This window comes from Vulpes vulpes, chromosome 10, assembly GCF_048418805.1.
Source record: "Vulpes vulpes isolate BD-2025 chromosome 10, VulVul3, whole genome shotgun sequence".
NCBI lineage: Eukaryota > Metazoa > Chordata > Mammalia > Carnivora > Canidae > Vulpes > Vulpes vulpes.
This window is the reverse complement of record NC_132789.1, coordinates 53,387,525-53,405,214: the sequence shown is the minus strand read 5'-3', so window position 1 is coordinate 53,405,214 and position 17,690 is coordinate 53,387,525. Positions and strand designations below refer to the sequence as shown.

The window sequence follows — 17,690 nt, the reverse complement described above, 5'->3', positions numbered from 1 at the left end:
ATGAGAAACCTGGGTGGCTCAGTGGTTGAGCATCTGTTTGGCTCAGGTTGTGATCCCAGGGCGGGGCCTGGGACTGAGTTCCCCATCAGGCTCCCTGCAGGAAAGCCTGCTTCTTCCTTGCCTATGTCTCTGCCTCTGTCTCTCATGAATAAATAAAATCTTAAAGAATGAGAAAAAAAAATAGCACCCTACAGGATAGGCTCTAATCTTCCCATTTCACAGATGAAGACACTGAGACAATGATGTTAGCTAGGTTTCCTAGGCCACTCTGCTTGTGTCAGCTTGTTGTTGGCTGATATCTTTTGCACTATTCCAGCTCAGTGAGCTCTCCTGCTCAACCCAGAAGCCCCTCAATAACGACCCAGACACGAGCAGACTGAAATCCTGCCCCCATCCCTTGCACGTGGTGGATGCACGCCCCACTTTAGGTTCAAAGCCAATTATTCATTTCTCTTAGGTCTTTTCAGGCGCTGTAGTTTGTTTTCCCTTTTTAGGATTTTATTTATTTATTCATGACAGAGAGAGAGAGAGGCAGAGACACAGGCAGAGGGAGAAGCAGGCTCCGTGCAGGGAACCCGACGCGGGACTCGCGGGACTCGATTCCAGGTCTCCAGGATCACACCCCGGGCTGAAGGCGGGGCTAAACCGCTGGGCCACCTGGGCTGCCCAAGGCATTGTAGTGTTGATTCAACTGCTGAAGGTTTGTGTATTAAATTAATTCATCTCACATTTAGACAGAACATGATTTCCTGGCCTTTAGCCTGGTGGGTGGGATGTGAGAAGGCGGTGCTCTTAAGGTGGGGTTGTTCCTGGTGAGTGGGTGGCTGGACACAAGGGAGGATATCTGTGTCTCTTGAGACTGAGCCCTGGAATAGCTGGGGAAGGGCAACAAAAGGCCTCCCCCAGTTCCTAGGCTGAGGTGCTGTGTTCCAGCTCAGGGGCGTGGCCAGAATCTTCAAGGCCTCTGTACCGTGGGGCTGTAGGACACCACAAAACCAAGAGCCTAAATACAGCACCTCACTAGCTGCTAGCACCATCTCAATTTCTGAACATTTCCCCCACCAATCCCCTGACTGTGCTGCCAGAGATGCCCCTGGGGCGCAAGACTGCTAACTTGCAGAGGCTTCTAGCCTTGGAGGTTGGCTTAGAAGTAAAACTCCTAAAATATCTCCCCAGACCCTGCTATTTCCATCCCAGCTTCACCTTCACCTGTTGCCTGGCTCTGACCCTGTACCCATGCCCCCCATGATGCTGAAACAGAAAGGTGGGCAAGGAGTCCGGGGATGTGTGCAGGGCTGGATTACGGCCGCTCTAAGAACCACACGGGGTTCTTGGGGCAGCCTGAGTGGCTCAGTGGTTTAGCGCCACCTTCAGCCCAGGGCCTGATCCTGGAGACCAGGGATCGAGTCCCATGTCAGGCTCCCTGCATGGAGCCTGCTTCTCCCTCTGCCTGTGTCTCTGCCTCTCTCTCTCTCTCTCTCTCTGTGTGTCTCTCATGAATAAATAATAAAATAAAATCTTAAAAAAAAAAAAAAAGAGCCACATGGTAGTTTGACAATGAAAACATTTGTATCATTTCGTCTACCAAGCCCTTGACCCAGTCCTGTTCTCAACTCTACGACCAGTATTATGTTTGCTGAACATCATCTTCACTTCCCAGGTGAATAAATAGGCCAAAGTTATGGGACAAAAATTTAGAACCTGGGGCCTTTCCCTCCTAGGACTAGAGCAGCCCCAGGAACGTAGGCCATGACACCTCTACTTGCAAACTCCCCTTTGTTCAAAAGAAAAGAGCCAGTCATTTGAGAGGAGTTCATATAGAATATATTTCACTCTTTAAAAATAAAACTTTCAGTGTAGCTAACATCTATACAAACTACAAAAATAAACATCTTCATATAAATAATTTATGTGGTAGGATGTGGGCAGAGATACGGAGCTGCGTACTCCGGAGTTGCCAAGCAGTGGGGGGCCAGGCCTAGCAGAGGGTGCTGGAGGCCCCCCCAGTCTTGGCTTGCTAGGGGCCCCGGGGCGCAGGGCTGGGGAGGGGGAGAGGCCGGACAGGCCACCTGGTTTGCTGGCTCCACCCGCCCCCCGCCAGTGCGGGCATTAGAGCCTGGTGTGCAAGGCGCTCCGAGCCTACTCAGGGCGGTTCTGTGGACAGCAGGGAGGTCCGTGACGGCTGAGGCAGGAGAGGGGATGCAGGCAGACACAGCAGCAGGGCTCCCCAGGTGTCATCCTGCCTTCAGTAGCACCCCCCCCCATTGCTTCCCAGTGACTTCAGGTGGCCCTAGCAGGGTCTCCATGCTTCGGATGCTTTCACCCAGTGGCTGGACATGGTCCCCTGGAACTGAGGTTGCTGGAGCTGCTGGCAGCTGGTGTGGCAACAGGGGACCAAGTGGGCTCGTCAGAGGCTGGGTGGATGTAGGCACCGGGCAGTGGGGGTGGGTGGAGGGCCACCGTCATGGAGGTAGTCACTCTGGCAAAGCTCTGGGGCAGGGTGGGGGGCAACCCCCACCTGAGCCCTCCTTCTCGTGGAGCTGGGGGGTTGAGGACCTCTGGGCTCTCCTTGTACATCTGTACCACCTGGGGGAGACACAGGTCCACTGAGCCCAGGGATACCAGGACCTCAGTCCCCTTCAGCAGCTCACTGGTGCATCACCATGGCTTCCATAGGATACAGGAGCTGGCAAGGGACAGGATATTAAGGTCTGGGACAAGCCCGGCACCTTGCTCTGGACCCTAAATGCTAAGTGAGCCCCAAAAAGAAGCCAGGAAGTTTTCCTGGCCAGGACCATGGTGTTGGGGCAAAGGGAGAGGCTGCTGCCCTCCGAGGACCTCATGGGGAGGGTCCTTGTGAGATGAGCCCTGTCTTTTGGCCACTGAGAACATTTTGTCCTGGCTCTGTCTCTTCCCTTGCCTGTCCCACCCCACCCCCTGGGCTGGGAGCAGGGGGAGGGGGTGGCTACCTCTGGTGGGGGGCCCAGGATGGACAGCAGCACAGGCAGCAGCACGAGCCCATGGAGGATGCCCAGGAGAGTGAGCACAGTTAGCACCACGAAAAAGTACCTGTGGGGGGCGGGGCAGTCACCTGGATGGCCCCTGCAGCCAGCGCCGGGCCCTACCCCTAGGCCCAGCTCCCCCTACCGTATGATGAAGTCAAAGTTGGAGCCAGCAAGCATGAGCAGACCCAGCAACGTGGACACGGCCCCATCGGTCACTGGGGCGAATGTGCGCTCTAGGGCGTGGGCAGCCCGCAGGTTCCGGCTACCCTGGGTGGTCAGGAAGCCCTGGGGGCAGAAAGAGGCCTGTAGCTGCCCCCTGGCCACCCTTGCCCCCAGCCCCTCATCGGCCCCCAGGGATCCCGGGACCCGCCAGGAACACGAGCTACTTAGGTAACAAAAGGAAACAGAGAGTTCTAGAACGGCTGGCAAACAAGGCCTGTCCCCTGTGTTCGTAAATAAAGTTTAGCTGAAAGAGCCACACGCAGGCACCCACGCGGTGCCGTCTGTGCCCAAGTCGGGGGTACAAAGGCAGAGTTGCTCCCGAGCCTAGTGTTTGCTCTCCGGCTCTTTGGTTTGTCCAGGAGGATAGATACGAAGTGGTCAGAGTTATTTGTTAGGATGGGGTTTCAAAAAAAAAAAAAAAAGGATGGGGTTTCAGAGGATCCCTAATTCTTTGTACTTCTCTGTATGCTGACTTCCCCCACCCCCGCCCCCGGAGGATATACATTCCCATCATCATCAGAACAGGGCCATTCTGTTTGTGGGGCCCAGCCAGGTTTGGGATGGCGCTCCCTGCGGTCTGTGGCTCCCACTCCCGCTCCCGCTCCCCCACCTCCTCCCCCACCTCCTCGCCAGGGACTGTGGAGCTCTGGGAGGGGCCGGGCCTGCCTCAGTTCTACACTCAGTCTTGAAAGAATTTCTGTCTTGGAAGAATCCGTCCTTACCCCATCGTCATCCAGCTGCCACCCCACTTCTCTGACCCCTTCACAGTAAAACCATCCCAAAGAATTACTGGTTCTCATTTCCTCACCTTCCGTTCTGTCCCCATTTTGGTCAAGGCTTTGTCCCCACTTCTATGCTGCAATGGCCGCTTATTTTATATACGTGTTCCTCCTTTCTGTCTACACTCTAGACTAGAAGCTCCTTGAAGGTAAAGTCCGTCTGTATTGCTATTGTATCCCCGGTTCTCCTTTTGTTTGTTTATTTAAGTAATCTCTATACCTAACGTGGGCTGGCATTCGTGGCCCTGAGATCGAGTCACATGCTCTACAAATCAACCTGGCCAGGTGCCCCTATATTTCCCCCATTTTTTGAGGCGAGTGCCCGAACAGGGGCTGGAACCAATTCTTAAGGGATACCTAGTGCATAGTAGGTGCTTGAAAAATATTTGTGGAATACTGAATCAGCTGGTCCACCCTCCCCCAGGGCCTGTGCTCACCAGAGCCACGTGGACTGTGAACTCAACACCAATGCCCACAGAGGCCACAAGGATCACCACGGGGATGGCACTCAGTTTGATGCCCAGGAAACCCATGATGCCAAAGAGCTCCACAGTCATCATCGCCAGGACCAGTACCTGGGGAAGGCAGGGCTCACCCAGGGCTCCTGGGAGAAGGGGTGACGGGCAGGACAGGGCAGGGCAGGGCCGGGGAGCCACGGGTCTCTCCTGCCTCCTCCCTGCGAGGACTCACGATGAGGCCAGCTGTCCAGGGGTTGAGCAGCAGCAGGGCACAGACGAGGAAAGTGCATACCAGCAGGATGCAGATAGCCAGCAGGAAGTAGCGCCGCAGGCCCAGATACTGCTCCCAGAAGAGGAAGGGGGAGCCGCTGGGGTAGGCGCGCACCCCGGCCCGGCCTGCCTCGGCGCATGCTGCCCGGGCCCCCTCGATGGCCTCCACGAAGTCCGCAGTCTTCTGGAGGCCACGCAGTAGGAAGGGGAACTGGGCAAACTCCAGGGGCTGGGCCGCCGGGACTGCGGAGGGCAAGGTGGGCAGGGAGAGAGGGAGGGTGGCCAGTGAGCACGGGGAGCAGCAGTCAGGGCCTTAGGGAAGGGCCTGTGTGGGCCCAGGCCGGGGCTCTTGCTGGGCTCCCCTTGCCCGGGACTCACTGCGAAGGTTCTCCCCGGTGGTGTCGTACTTGTCGTGCAGCCACTCGGGAGGTGGGGGGTAGAAGTTGGCCTGTGAGGCCGCCAGGCCCAGCGGGTCACTGCTTACCCACATGGTCAGCCCCACGTAGAAGAGCTCAGGTGCAATCAGCCCCTCCTTGTCTACCAGCTTCCGTGTGGTCAGCTGCAGAGGCAGAGGGCGCTGAAGGCCAGGACCCCTGGGCCTGGAGCCCCTCTGTGTCCTGACCCTGCCAGCCCCCTGCCAACCTGGCTGAAATCCAGAGGCTCTTGGGCATCCCCGGTCTGGATGAGCAGCTTGTAGGCCAGGGCCCCGTCCTCGGAGCCATTGCGGCACGAGTGGTGGCTAATGCGCCCAGAAGCCCAGTCCTGGTCAAAGGCGGCCTGGATTCCTAGGGGAGAACAAGATAGGGCGTGTTAGCCTGTGGTCCCCAGGCCTTCGGCCCGCGGCCGCCCTCTCTGCCTGCTTCCTTGCCTCTCACCCAGGAGCCAGTTCCGGTAATAGTGTAGCCAGGTGCGCGGCGCCTGGGTGGCAGGTGTGGGCAGCACAGCCTTGAGAGAGCTGAAGCGCTGGTGCAGATCAAAGAGGGCGCGTTGGGAGTGGGCGTAGTCAAAGCCACCCTGCGTCACCAGGGCCACCTCGTACAGGGAGAAGTACCTGAGCTGGGCGCTCAGGAAGGCGTGCTCCTTGGTGCCCCGAGGCACCACATCCGTCAGGGCCAGCCCGTCCTGCACCAAGGTTGCTCCGTAGAGGCTCAGGCCCAGGAGAGCCCCGAAGAGCACCAGCACGATGGCCTGTGGGGAATGGTGACGAAGCTGGAGGCCCAGGGACAGCCGCGGCCTCAGGTGGCGGGGTGGGGCCCAGAGACCACGCTGCTCACCCTGCCTGGGCTCAGCCCAACTTCTCCTGGGCCAGGCTCTTACCTTGCTGTGTGACTGGAGCAGCAAGGGTGCAAACTGAGAGCGGGCAAAATGGGCAAGATTCCAGCGGGCACAGGGCAGGGAGCTGCAGGTTGCCTTTTGTCTTGTCCCCTCCTCTTGGCCTAGAAGGTCCCGTGTGGATCCTCCTGGGCTGAAGAGCTCAGAGCCCAGCGGGTCAGAAGGTGGGGGCACCAAGCGGGCTCGGGAAGGCAGGATGGTGACCACGTGCTGGCTGCCGGCTTCGCAGTGGGCAAAGGCTTGAACCGTGGCGGTCAGGTGGGCGATGCCCACTGGCACCGTCCCGTCCCCCAGTTCCTGGGGCAGGATCTGAATCACCCGCGCAGAGCAGGGACTGGAAAAGGCAGAGAGTGGGGGTGACGGTTCTGTGGAAATGCTGGGGCCACGGAGGAGAGGCCTGGGGTGAGGGTGGGGACGCAGGGACAGTACCTAGAGAAGCAGCAGAGCACGTCAAGGCGCTGGCAGTGGCGTCGGTGCAGGTCCAGGCTGAGGACCGCTGGGAAGACAAGCATCACGGCTGCAAAGTTGCAGCCAACGACTATGGCTGCCTGGGGGTGGACAGGAGGGACACAGAGGCTGGATGAAGCGGCCCCCTTCACGCTCACCCCGAGCCTGGGCCCTTCCCTGAGGCCTCACCTGCAGGGAGAAGGCCCGCAGGGCCGGGATGGGAACCAGGGCGGCCATGAAGAAGGCAACCATGTGGCTGATGGACGTGAGCGCGACGCTGGTGCCCGTGCGCTGCAGACACTCGCCTGTGCGCTCCTGCCAGGACAGGGGAGGAGCCGTGGGTCCTCAAGGTAGAGCGAGGGGGAGGCGTGGGAGCTTGGGATGGCAGAGGAGGGACAATAACCACACGGCGGCTCCTGCTTACGGAGTCCCACACACGTGCCACATACACTATCCCGAGCATTCAGCTGGAGTTATCTCCGACCCTCACAACACCCTTGCCACACAAGCACTACCATCACCACTGTTTACAGATGAGGAAACTGAGGCACAGGCAGGTTAATTACTAGCCTAAGGTCACTTAAGCCAAGAGGCCCTTTTTTTAAAAAAAAAAAACTTATTTATTTATTTGAGCAAGAGAGAGCATGAGGGAGCATGAGCAGGGGAAGGGGCAGAGTGAGAGGGAGAGAATCTCAAGCAGACTCCCTGCTGAGCACAGGGCCCATCATGAGGCTCGATCCCATGACCCTGAGATCATGACCTGAGCCGAAATCAAGAGTCAGATGCTGGGACACCTGGGTGGCTCAGTGGTTGAGCGTCTGCCTTTGGCCCAGGGCGTGACCCCGGGGTCCCCGGATCGAGTCCTGCATCGGGCTCCCCACAGGGAGCCTGCTTCTCCCTCTGCCGGTATCTCTACCTCTCTCTCTATGTCTATTTATGAATAAAAAAAAAAAAAAAAAAAAGAGTTGGATGCTCAACCGATTGAGCCACCTGGATGCCCCAGTCAAGAGGCTCTGAAGCCTATGCCGAACTGCTCCAGAGGATGGAGCCTTACCTGGAGAGGGGTGCCAGGTGGAGTCTCTGTGAAGGCATGTGCCAGCAGGAATATGTCATCCACGCCAATGCCCAGTGCCAAGAAGGGCAGCACCTGGAGGGGCACAGGGGTGAGAAGCTGGAGTGACTGAGCAGCCTCACTGGGGGCCCCGAGTCTGCCCCACGGTCCTGGGGTACCTGGGTAGTGGCGGCATTGAAGGCGATGCCAAGCAGGGCGCAGAGCCCAAGGCCCGAGGCCACTGCCAGGGCAACCAGCAGCACCCCTGCAAGGCCCACGGCACCCTGGGACTGGGCACAGTCCCAGCGCAGCATTGTCACGCAGGCATAGGCTAGCTGTGGGGAGAGAGGACAGTCTTGGACGGTGGTTCTCGGGGTGGGCGCTGGGTGGAGGCCGGGGCAAGGCGCCAGGAGCAGGACCCACCATGAGCAGATAGCCTCCGACCACACGGGCAGCACTGACTTCAGAGAAAGCATGCAGGATGTCATCCAGGGTGGTGGAGGAAAAGGCATGGATCTGCTGGGATGAATTCTGAGGCAGGGCCTCCTGAGCCAGCTGCAGAGACAGGGTGGATCTGAGGGGCAGGAGAAGGGAGCAGCCTCGGGCACCGCCCTCGCCCATCCGCACACTGACCTGCACGAAGCGCCGCTGCCAGGCCTGCAGCACTGTGCCCGCCTGCTCCTCGCTCCAGCCGATGTCATGCGTCTGGTAGTCGCCCCGGAAGTGCTCGTACAGCTGGCGGGGACTCATCAGCAGGAAGGTGCTCTGCAGGGCCTCCGCCCTGGCAAGGGTAGTGGAGAACTGGGGGTCAGAGCTGGCCTCAACAAGCAGAGGGGGCGAGGACGGGCTTGGGCGGAACCGCCTAGATGGGAGTGTGGATTCCCACGCCTGTGGCCCCCGCACCAGCCCCCAGGGAGGCCTTACCTCAGCAGCTGTCCTTGGGGGTCTCTGGCCATGCCTCCCAGCAGCAGTTCCTCCTGCCAGTGCATGAACTTGTGGGAAAAGCCGTGACAGCCCCCACTCAACTCCTGAGCCACGTTGGGAGCCTGGAGGGGGACAGGAGAGGGGTCAAGACCCCGGCTGTGGGTAACTGGGCGTCCCCGGGCTGGGACCTCTGGGAACCCGGTCTGCCACGGGCTCTGGAGCCTGAAGTCTAGATAACTATTCTCCTGAGCTTCTCGCCTACCCTGAAAGTGAACAGCTGTCCTGCGGAGAGGAGGCCACCAGAGGAAGCAGAGGCCTGGAAATAAGCTTGGGGGAAGAGCTGGGATAACTTTGGTGTGTTTTGGAAAAAGGTTCACATTCACAGGGCCACAGAGACACTCAGGGAAGCTAGGTAAGATACTTGTGCTTAGCTAGCTTGTCCTCAGTTTCTATGTATAAATCTTTTTTTTTTTTAAGATTAAGTCTAGGGACACGTGGGTGGCTCAGCCGTTGAGTGTCTGCCTTTGGCTCCAGTTGTGTTTTTTTTTTTTTGTATTTTTTTGTTTTTTTTTATGATAGTCACAGAGAGAGAGAGAGAGAGAGGCAGAGACACAGGCAGAGGGAGAAGCAGGCTCCATGCACCGGGAGCCTGACGTGGGATTCGATCCCGGGTCTCCAGGATCGCGCCCTGGGCCAAAGGCAGGTGCCAAACCGCTGCGCCACCCAGGGATCCCTTTGGCTCCGGTTGTGATCCTAGGGTTCTGGGACCAGGTCCCTCATAAGGCTCCCTGTGGGAGCCTGCTTCTCTCTCTGCCTATGTCTCTGCCTCTCTCTGTGTCTCTCATGAATAAATAAATAAAATCTTAAAAAAAGATTAAATCTATTTGGATAAAGACCAGCTTTTCTGGGCTTAGAGAAGCACAAAGGGATTCATATATGACTTGAGGGTTCCTTAGGAGAACTGAACGGGAAGGGAACACTCTAGACATCTAGCACAGTGGGGGCAGGGTAACAGAGCACCACCTGCTCTCCAGACCCGAGGAATATACGGGGAAAGGGAAGTAAAATAGCCTTCTCTGGTAAGCCTGGCTGGAACCCACCTGCTTGCTGTGATGGTTAGGGGCACTAGGTGGGCAGTGGAGGTCGTCAGGGTGCAGACAGGGCCGCCCCACATAGGCCTGGCCCACCTGTGCCTTGTCTAGCAGCTCCCGGAAGCCCTCGAGGGAGGCAAAGGGCCCCAGCTCCTCCAGCAGCTGCTCTGGATCCAGGTTGGTCCACTGGATGTCAGGGCGGCCGCTGAGGGGAGAGCCCGTGGTTGGCGAGGATAAAGGATCAATTCCCACCCTCCAAAATGCAGCTGGGGATCCCTGCTGCACCCCACCCTCCTCCTAGCTCCTCATGCATCCCTCCATATGAAGGGTCTGCAATGCTGAGCTTCCCAGAACCTTCCAGGCTATAGGAGCCCACGAGGTTGCTGCACTGGGGTCACATGAGGACAGACAGTACTCAGGTGCAGAAGAGGCCCAGAAGAGCCCCACGGGGTCCCTTCCCAAGCCGTCTACCTTGGGTTCCAATATATAACCACGTGGGCACCCACGTGGCACCTCTGACAGGCTTTCCTGCTGACCCGACGGCTTAGCTGACACCCAGCTACCTCTCCTGGGGAAAAGGCTCTTTCTGGGGACCTTTTTTCTTCTCTTTGTTCTATTCTGTCTAAATAAGTCTGCCTTCCCTTCGGAGGAAGGGGGGGATGTGGAATGAGCCTTGGGGCAGCCTGTGCTCTGGCCCTGGCCTCACGAGGGGCCAGGCCCCCGGGAAGGTTCTGGTCATCAAGCTCACTCCCGCCCTCTCCCCAAAGAAGCAGGGCCTGGGGGCGGCTGGGCAGCACTCACGGCAAGTAGGCTGAGCCCCCTTGGAGCTTGGCGCCCTCCCAGAAGCAGTCGAGGGGGGTGAGGATCACGCACGGAAACAGCTTCTCAATCATCTGCCGGGGACACCCAGGCCACATCAGTCCTGTCTCTGGGCTCCTTCCTCCGCAGTCTCTGCGGGATGCTCTCTGTGACCACCCCCCTTACCCTCCTCATCTCTCAGAACCCTCTCCTGCTTGCAGAAGAGGCTCCCCCTTGACCCAGGCTCAGGATACTCACCCGCTCAATCATTCCATTTTCAATTAGGGGAATCCCTGATTTGTAGCAGATTTTGTTCAAATCCCAGGACCTGAAATGGCCGGGGCACGAGAGATGAGCGCAAGAGGGGGATTCGCACAGCAGCCCAGCCACAGCGTGCCTCACTCCCAGCGGCTGGGGACTCAGCCAGACTCACTTTCCGTAGAGTGATACTTGCACTTTACTGGCAGTGAGGGCTGCCTGGAGGTGGAGGCCGAGCGCCTCGGGTGTGAGGATGTTCTCCCCTTCCTGGCGTGGGGTCTGTATCAGCATCTGGGAGGTGTATGCAGCCTCCTCCCCCAGCTTCTCCTTGGTGTAATGCAACTCCTGGCTCACCCGGCTGCCCACTGCCAGAGCAGAGAGAGAAAGCTGGGGGAGAAGAGCCTTGGTGGACCAGAGCTCTGGGGGAAGGCCGGCCCCAGCTGGCCGAGGCCTCCCAGGACGAGTGGGAGAAGTGCCCTGAGAGGAGCCCCTGCTCTGCCCCCCCGATGGTCATGTTGACTCCCCAGGCTCCTGGCACTCTGGAGCTTTGCACGGAAGGGAGAGACCTCATTGGATGGCTCTATGGAATTCTTGTGTGGTCTAAGATTTGAAGACGAATCAGGTCGGCTAGAGATGGGGCAATCAACTTCAAAAGGAGAGGTCAGTAGGAGTTGGGCCAGGGCTGGGGTTAGGGAGGTATCCTGGTAAGGGGGTCATCACTCAGTCCCTCTGTGCCCTGGTGAGGAAGACAACGAGGGACAAAATTAATAGGGAGGCTGCCATCGGGAGGGCCTCCTAAAAGACCGGGTGGTGCTAGGGCTTGTTCCTGGTTTGGGTTGTCTCAGGCAGTGCTTGAGGAAGGGACGCAGGGTCTGGTAATGACGGCCCTGTGGTGGCACTGGCGAGGGGGAGGGTCGGACAGTCAGTGTGGTTGGTGCTGCCTGCCTCTGCTCATGTGCGAAATACCTGGAATCAGCTCATGTAGCCTGGGGAGGTGACATCAACGGGAGCCAAGGGGAAGAAAGGCTTCCAGATCCCCTTCCTCAGTCTCGCCATCCAGGCCACAGGGAGGCCCAGTGCCAAGCCTGCCTTAGTCTCCTTGATCTCGGCACCCCTCAAGTCCTGCACTGTGCTGGTGCAGGGTCATGCTCTGTACCAGGGAGGGGTGCAGGGAGGGGTGCGGGGAGGAGAGCGGGCAGGGCTGCTGTGAGGGGCTATGGCCTGACGGTGGTTTGAAGGAGGCCAAGGGCAAGGGCCAAACCACCGCTGAAGCTTTCTGGACTTGGTCTGGTTTTGGGCCCAGTTGTGCTTCCACCTGTCTGGGGCCTCTTCCTGTTGGGTCACTGATACCCCTGGGGCCCGCATGCGCATCTTCTCTAAGACTCCAGCCCCACTCGCGATCATCATGTTCCCCTATCTCTTTTTCAAACCCATGTAATCTCCTGAGTCATGAGAGCTGCACACCCCTTGTAACCCCTTGACACAGACTGACCCAGATGCTCACACTTCCCCACTCAGATCACATTCCTGGCCCTCCCTCACGACGGTAATCTCCCACAGCCACGTTGCAGGCTTCCACGTTCTTCTTCCTTCTCTGACTCCCAACTCCTTCCCCCAGGCCTGCACTGTAGTGTTTATTTCACCAGGCTTAGGCCAGAGCTGCCACAAGGAGGAACAGGAGGAGTGAGAAATAAGCTCCTCATGGTGAGTCTGCTGAGGGGAGGGAGGCACGGGAGAAGGAAGGAACCCAGAAAGAGCCATCAAGAAAGCAAGAGAAAGAAACACAGAAAACGTAAAGTACAACATCAAAGAAAATAAAGAATCCTTAGAAAAAAGGAGAAGAGAAAAGTACACCCAACTGACAATAATGATGATGACAGACATGAGGACAGATGGCCTGGGGTGTACTGTGGGGCAAGAAGAGACAGCAGGTGTAAGGGGGAGCGTGGGGCTCTGTACAGACCTTGCTTTGGGCCTTGGCTCTGACACCTGGTCTGTGCCTGGGGCAAATTACTTGTCTCCCTGCCCTCAATTTCCTCATCTGTTAAATGGGGACAAGGCCCACCTTGGTAGAATCAGAATCAATGCAGGCAAAGTACTTAGGAAACTGCCTAACAGCACAAAGAAGGAAGAGAGAAGGAATTATTATTTATTATTTAATAGTTGCTAGAAAAGAGATTGTGGGGGATGCCTGGGTGGCTCAGTGGTTGAATGTCTGCCTTCGGCTCAGGGCACGGTCCTGGAGTTTTCGGATCGAGTCCTACAATGGGCTCCTTGCATGAAGCCTGCTTCTCCTCCCTCTTCCTATGTCTCTGCCTCTCTCTGTGTGTCTCTCATGAATAAATAAAATCTTAAAGAAGACAGATTGTGGGACAGAAAAATTAGAAAGAACTGGAGTGAAAAAAGACTGAGCGGGGAAAAAGTAGGAGAACGGGGGGGAAGGAGACCTCAAAATCAACACATCTGTTAACAACTCTTGTACCTTTATAAAAGGTGAAATATAACCTGTTAGCCATTATGGATAAGGAACCCACCTTATAGGTAATCTTATAATGGTAATATGTATTATAGGTAATATGAATTAAAGCAGCAACAAATAATCATCTATCAAATTAGGAAAAAGAAAAAAAGAGAGAGAGATAGCCCTCATTGCTGGCTTACAGGTTAGAGTTAGGGTTAGGGTTAGGGAGTGCACTCCAACCTACCACCAGAGTGTAATTTGGTATGATATTTGGAGGGAAGCAATATTGTAATAGGTATCAGACCCTGAGAAATGTTCAATCTTTGGTCCAGAAATTTTACATGTGAGGGCTTGTAAGCTATTGTAGTGATGCAGGCTTTCTCTGAGTGAATGGGGACCCATGGCAGGTTTTGAGCAGAGAAGTGAGATGACCTAACTTTTTCATCACCTAACAATATATTCTGGAGCTGAGTTGTGAATGAATAGGAATTGGCCAGGGGAAGAAGTCAGGAAAAGGCATTCTGGACCAAGTGAGTGTAGGGAACTGTCAAAGGCTCCACATTGCTGAGTGAGGCAGAGACAATGCTGAAGAAGAAGTCAAGAGTTAGGTTGCAGAAGGCCTAGAATGTGTGCTAAGGAGCTTGAATTTGATTCTGGAGACTCCCCAGAACCTAGTAGAAAGTAGTGGAAGGGCTCTAACCAGGGTACTGACTTGGCCAGAGTTAGATACACCACAGGAGGGCAGTGTGGAAGCAGATTGGAAGTGAGGCTTGCAGAAGATTGGTCACTTCTTTAATGCTTTGATTTTGTTGGCCATCCTCTGAAAGGCCCAGTGATTCAGGGAAGCTGGATCCCTCCGCAGCCTCAGGGGGTGAAATTTGATTAGTCAATTGCAGTAATTCCACTGCATTTGCCAAGTGGAGGGTTTAGGCATAGGATGCTACGCAGTTCTTGCCAAAGTGACTAAATGGGAAGTCAGCTGTGGGGCTTCTGGTAAATTTTTCTTCACTTCCATTAAGGGACCACACTGCCATAGCCACCTGGGACAAGGAGGTGATAAGCCTGAGGAGAAAAGCCCAACATGCTGAAGAAGGCAGAGGAGAAAGACAGAAAGAACCTGGGTCCTTGCTGATGGCCTCAGATGGCTGAATTAAGCATCCTGGAACTTCTCTACTTCTACTACCAGCTTTCTTGTGACACGGGATAATAAATCAATCTTCTTCCTTCCTTCCTTCCTCCGGTCCTCCTTTCCTTTTCTTTTCCTTTCTCATGTGGCTAAAAGCATATTAAATGATACAATCCGGAGTGTACTACCAGAGACCAAGAAAGGCCTCAACTAGAGCAACGGCCACAAGGGTGTAAGGGAGGGGTCTGCGTGAGAGAGGTTAAGAAAGAAGAATTTGCTGGTTTAATAACCGGTTAGGTAAGCAAGAAGAACTGAGGGTCACTCCCGAGGTTTTAGCCTTGGGGTTTTGAGTGGATAGTGGTTCCACCAATTGACATGTTCTACCCTGCCTTCTAGATACAGGCCCCTTGGTTTCAGGGACAGCTCCAGTTTCAAGCCATTTCTATCACTGTTCCTGTAAGTACTAGCTTAGCTATATGTTTGTTTTGTTTTTTTTTTTTTGTTTTTTGTTTAAGTTATTTAGAGATCAATCTATCTCTGAGCCTTTTAGCTTTAAAACTGATCAGGAAAAAAAAAATAAATAAAACTGATCAGGAAAATAAATAAATAAAAAAACTGATCAGGAAAGATTAGGATCCCTGGGTGGCGCAGCGCTTTAGCGCCTGCCTTTGGCCTAGGGCATGATCCTGGAGACCTGGGATCGAATCCCATGTCAGGCTCCCAGTGCATGGAGCCTGCTTCTCCCTCTGCCTATGTCTCTGCTTCTCTCTCTCTGTGTGTGTGACTATCATAAATGAATAAAAAAAAATAAAAAAAAAATAAAAAAAGGAAAGACAAGTCACATTTTGTCTGTCACCATGGCAAAGCTCGAGGGGACCCTGAACTCTGGTCCAGAACTCTGATGTCCAGTGTCCTGCTTCTTTCTTTGCTTTCTGTACTAGCAAAACGGGAAAGGAACACAGAATACTCTTCAGTCCTCACCTTGATCAGCTCCTCATTGCCAAGGGCATTGCTGGGAGAAGCTTCAACTACAGATGTACAGAGAAAAGTTCAGGTCAGGGTCACTGCTTTTACCTCATCCCAGCCCTATCTGATACGGGACACAGCAGTATTCTGAAATAAAGGAAGGGGCAGCCTGGGTGGCTCAGCGGTTTAGCGTCGCCTTCAGTCCAGGGCCTGATCCTGGAGACCCGGGATCAAGTCCCATGTCAGGCTCTCTGCATGGAGCCTGCTTCTCCCTCTGCCTGTGTCTCTGCCTCTCTCTCTCTCTCTCTCTCTCTCTCTCTCTCTCTCTCCGCGCGCGCGCGCGCGTCTGTGTCTCTCATGAATAAATAAAATCTTAAAAAAAAAAAAAAGAAAAGCCCTAGCAATTGGCTACCACCAATCACCACCCCACTATAAACAGCAGCAAAAAACCTGGTGGGATGTAGCCTGTCCTATGCTGGAGTGTAGGAGAGAAGATGAGGAACGTGGAGGTTCAAGCGGTGTTTAGATGGGAAAGATCTGGGAAATGGAGAAGGAAGAAGACGGGGGAGACAGCTTCTATTGTGGCAGGAAATCCAGCAGTCATTTGGGACCACCCAGGCAGCAGTAGTGTGGGTGGGGGTATGTGTATGTGCATGTATGCACATGTGTGTCCTGGGGCTGGGGGCAGGCAGGCACAGAGAAACATCTGCTCTGGACCCCAGGGCTGGCCTGGAGTGTGTATGTATGTGTGAGCCTGCAGAGGGCTGGGGTAGGGTGGGGATGGGGTGTGAGAGCCTAACAGGCAGGCAGGCAGGCTCCAAGAAACATCTGCTCTGCATCCTAGGGCTTGCCAGCATTTGAAATAACTCAAGGGTGTGAGACTCTAACCTGGCCCTGCCTTTGGGTGTGGGCCAGGGCTGGGGGAGGTTTGGGGGAACCCACAAATGCAGATCTCCCAGGAAAGAACAGAGGAGAGGGTGACTCTAATCAAGGGCCAGCATATGACACTGAGCCCCTGGACAGGGGAGTTATGCTAAAATTATTAATAAGGAATCACTTTTATCTAATGATTCCATTAGGAAGTGAGGATTTGGTTGCATTTGACATCGCTGTTGCCTCAAAGTGTAGACCCGGTGCCATTTTTTTTCCCCCCACTAAATGGTTGTAGGGGGCCTAGGTGGATGGGACTCTAGGTGCATGGGACCTCTCCACTGAGGCCTGCCAGCAAATTTTCTCAGTTTCCCCATCCCAGTTGTAATTTTCTTGATTCTCCTGGTCAGGTGTGATCTCTCTCTGCCTCCTCTTCTTCTTCATCATAATCATACTCTGTTCTATATTCTATAGTGTATTTTATCCCAGCACATATTTTACTTTCCTTGATACTGAAAGATTTTGGCCGTCTTTGCAAACCCTGCCATGTAGTAAAAAATATACATAATAAGTTGGCAAGAATTGCTAAATAAACAGACACACAAACTCGCAGATAACTATTCTATATACCTATTCACAGGACTCCCCCCATCAGCAAATGTCTATTTACAGATGTAAGAGGGAGCTACTCCCAGATGCCCAGGTTCTGGCAGGCAGGTACCCTCCCCAGACCCAGAGCTGAGCCCACTAGACCTCAGCCGCCAGGTCCTCACCCTGCTCTTGTTTGGGGCTCACCATACCCAAGTCCATGACTAGTGTCCACAACTCACCTTCCACCCAGAGCTGTTCTAGGTCTGTCTCAACGATGGCCACGCGGAGACCCAGTGCCAGGGCTCCGAAGGCCAACAGGCCCAGGAAGAGCACTTTGCCACAGTGTCTCTGGATCCCGCAGCCCAGAGAGAAGAGCAGGCCCTGGAAGTAAGCGCGAAGCCAGAGTGGAGCCTTCAGGCTCCCGGCTGGGATCTGGGATGGAGAGAGAAGGGTCAGCCAGGCATTACTGCAATGATGCGTGAATCCTCCCCCTTTATCCTTAGGGACACCCTCTGCCAAGCCCCAGGTTCTTGGCTTCTGGATGCAGGACAGGTGGGACCTACACGGACACAGGCCCAAAGCTGGAAAAGATCTGACTCTATTCCTAACCCCCACCCAATACACACCCCAGGAAAGCGCAGGTCGTCTCCTGAGAGGAGGACACACACGCACACGTCTGTTCTCAGGTGGACAGAGGTGAGACCCAGACACCCTCACAGGGCAGATGCCCAGGAGACGCAGAAGCGCGCACACGCTTAACCGGGGCTAGAACCCTGCACTTGGGCGACATCACACCTTGCGGAGTGACAGACCCGGGCTCAGGGGCTCTTCCCCAGGCTTCCCCTCCACTCACCTGGGGCGACGCGGCTCGAGCTGGGGCTGTATAGCCAGGGGGCAGCTCCTGGAGCGGCGGCGGCCGGGCCATGCCGGCGGGGATGGGGGGCGTGGGCGCCCCCAACCCGCGTTATCTGGGATTCCCCATAAGCCGGCCTGGGACCCCTGCCCAGGAGCCCCGCGTCGGGGCCCGCGGCGTGGGTGAGC

General features: G+C 55.5%; 1 protein-coding gene across 10 annotated transcripts; it reads right to left on the bottom strand.

Moving 5' to 3' along the window:
• Nucleotides 1–1,801: 1,801 nt before the first annotated feature.
• PTCH2 (patched 2) lies at nucleotides 1,802–17,690 on the bottom strand. Of its 10 annotated transcripts, none has more exons than XR_011994843.1 (23): nucleotides 17,503–17,688; nucleotides 16,889–17,081; nucleotides 10,811–11,000; nucleotides 10,636–10,705; nucleotides 10,381–10,472; nucleotides 9,589–9,784; nucleotides 8,489–8,610; nucleotides 8,198–8,345; nucleotides 7,988–8,119; nucleotides 7,744–7,899; nucleotides 7,568–7,660; nucleotides 6,703–6,828; nucleotides 6,496–6,614; nucleotides 6,052–6,400; nucleotides 5,786–5,922; nucleotides 5,610–5,697; nucleotides 5,377–5,519; nucleotides 5,113–5,293; nucleotides 4,697–4,977; nucleotides 4,444–4,581; nucleotides 3,148–3,290; nucleotides 2,970–3,069; nucleotides 1,802–2,586 (listed from the first exon to the last, which is right to left on the bottom strand). XR_011994843.1 is itself a non-coding variant. In XM_025991973.2 (22 exons), the coding sequence occupies exons 1-22, from the start codon at nucleotides 17,572–17,574 to the stop codon at nucleotides 2,320–2,322; spliced, it is 3,624 nt and encodes a 1,207-aa protein (XP_025847758.1). In that variant the 5' UTR covers nucleotides 17,575–17,690; the 3' UTR covers nucleotides 1,802–2,319. The 10 variants fall into 10 exon arrangements, 4 of the variants coding, with proteins under 4 accessions (XP_025847758.1, XP_025847759.1, XP_025847757.1 ...); XR_011994845.1 differs by having other exon boundaries at nucleotides 1,802–2,686; nucleotides 6,496–6,562; XR_011994842.1 differs by having other exon boundaries at nucleotides 7,988–8,345.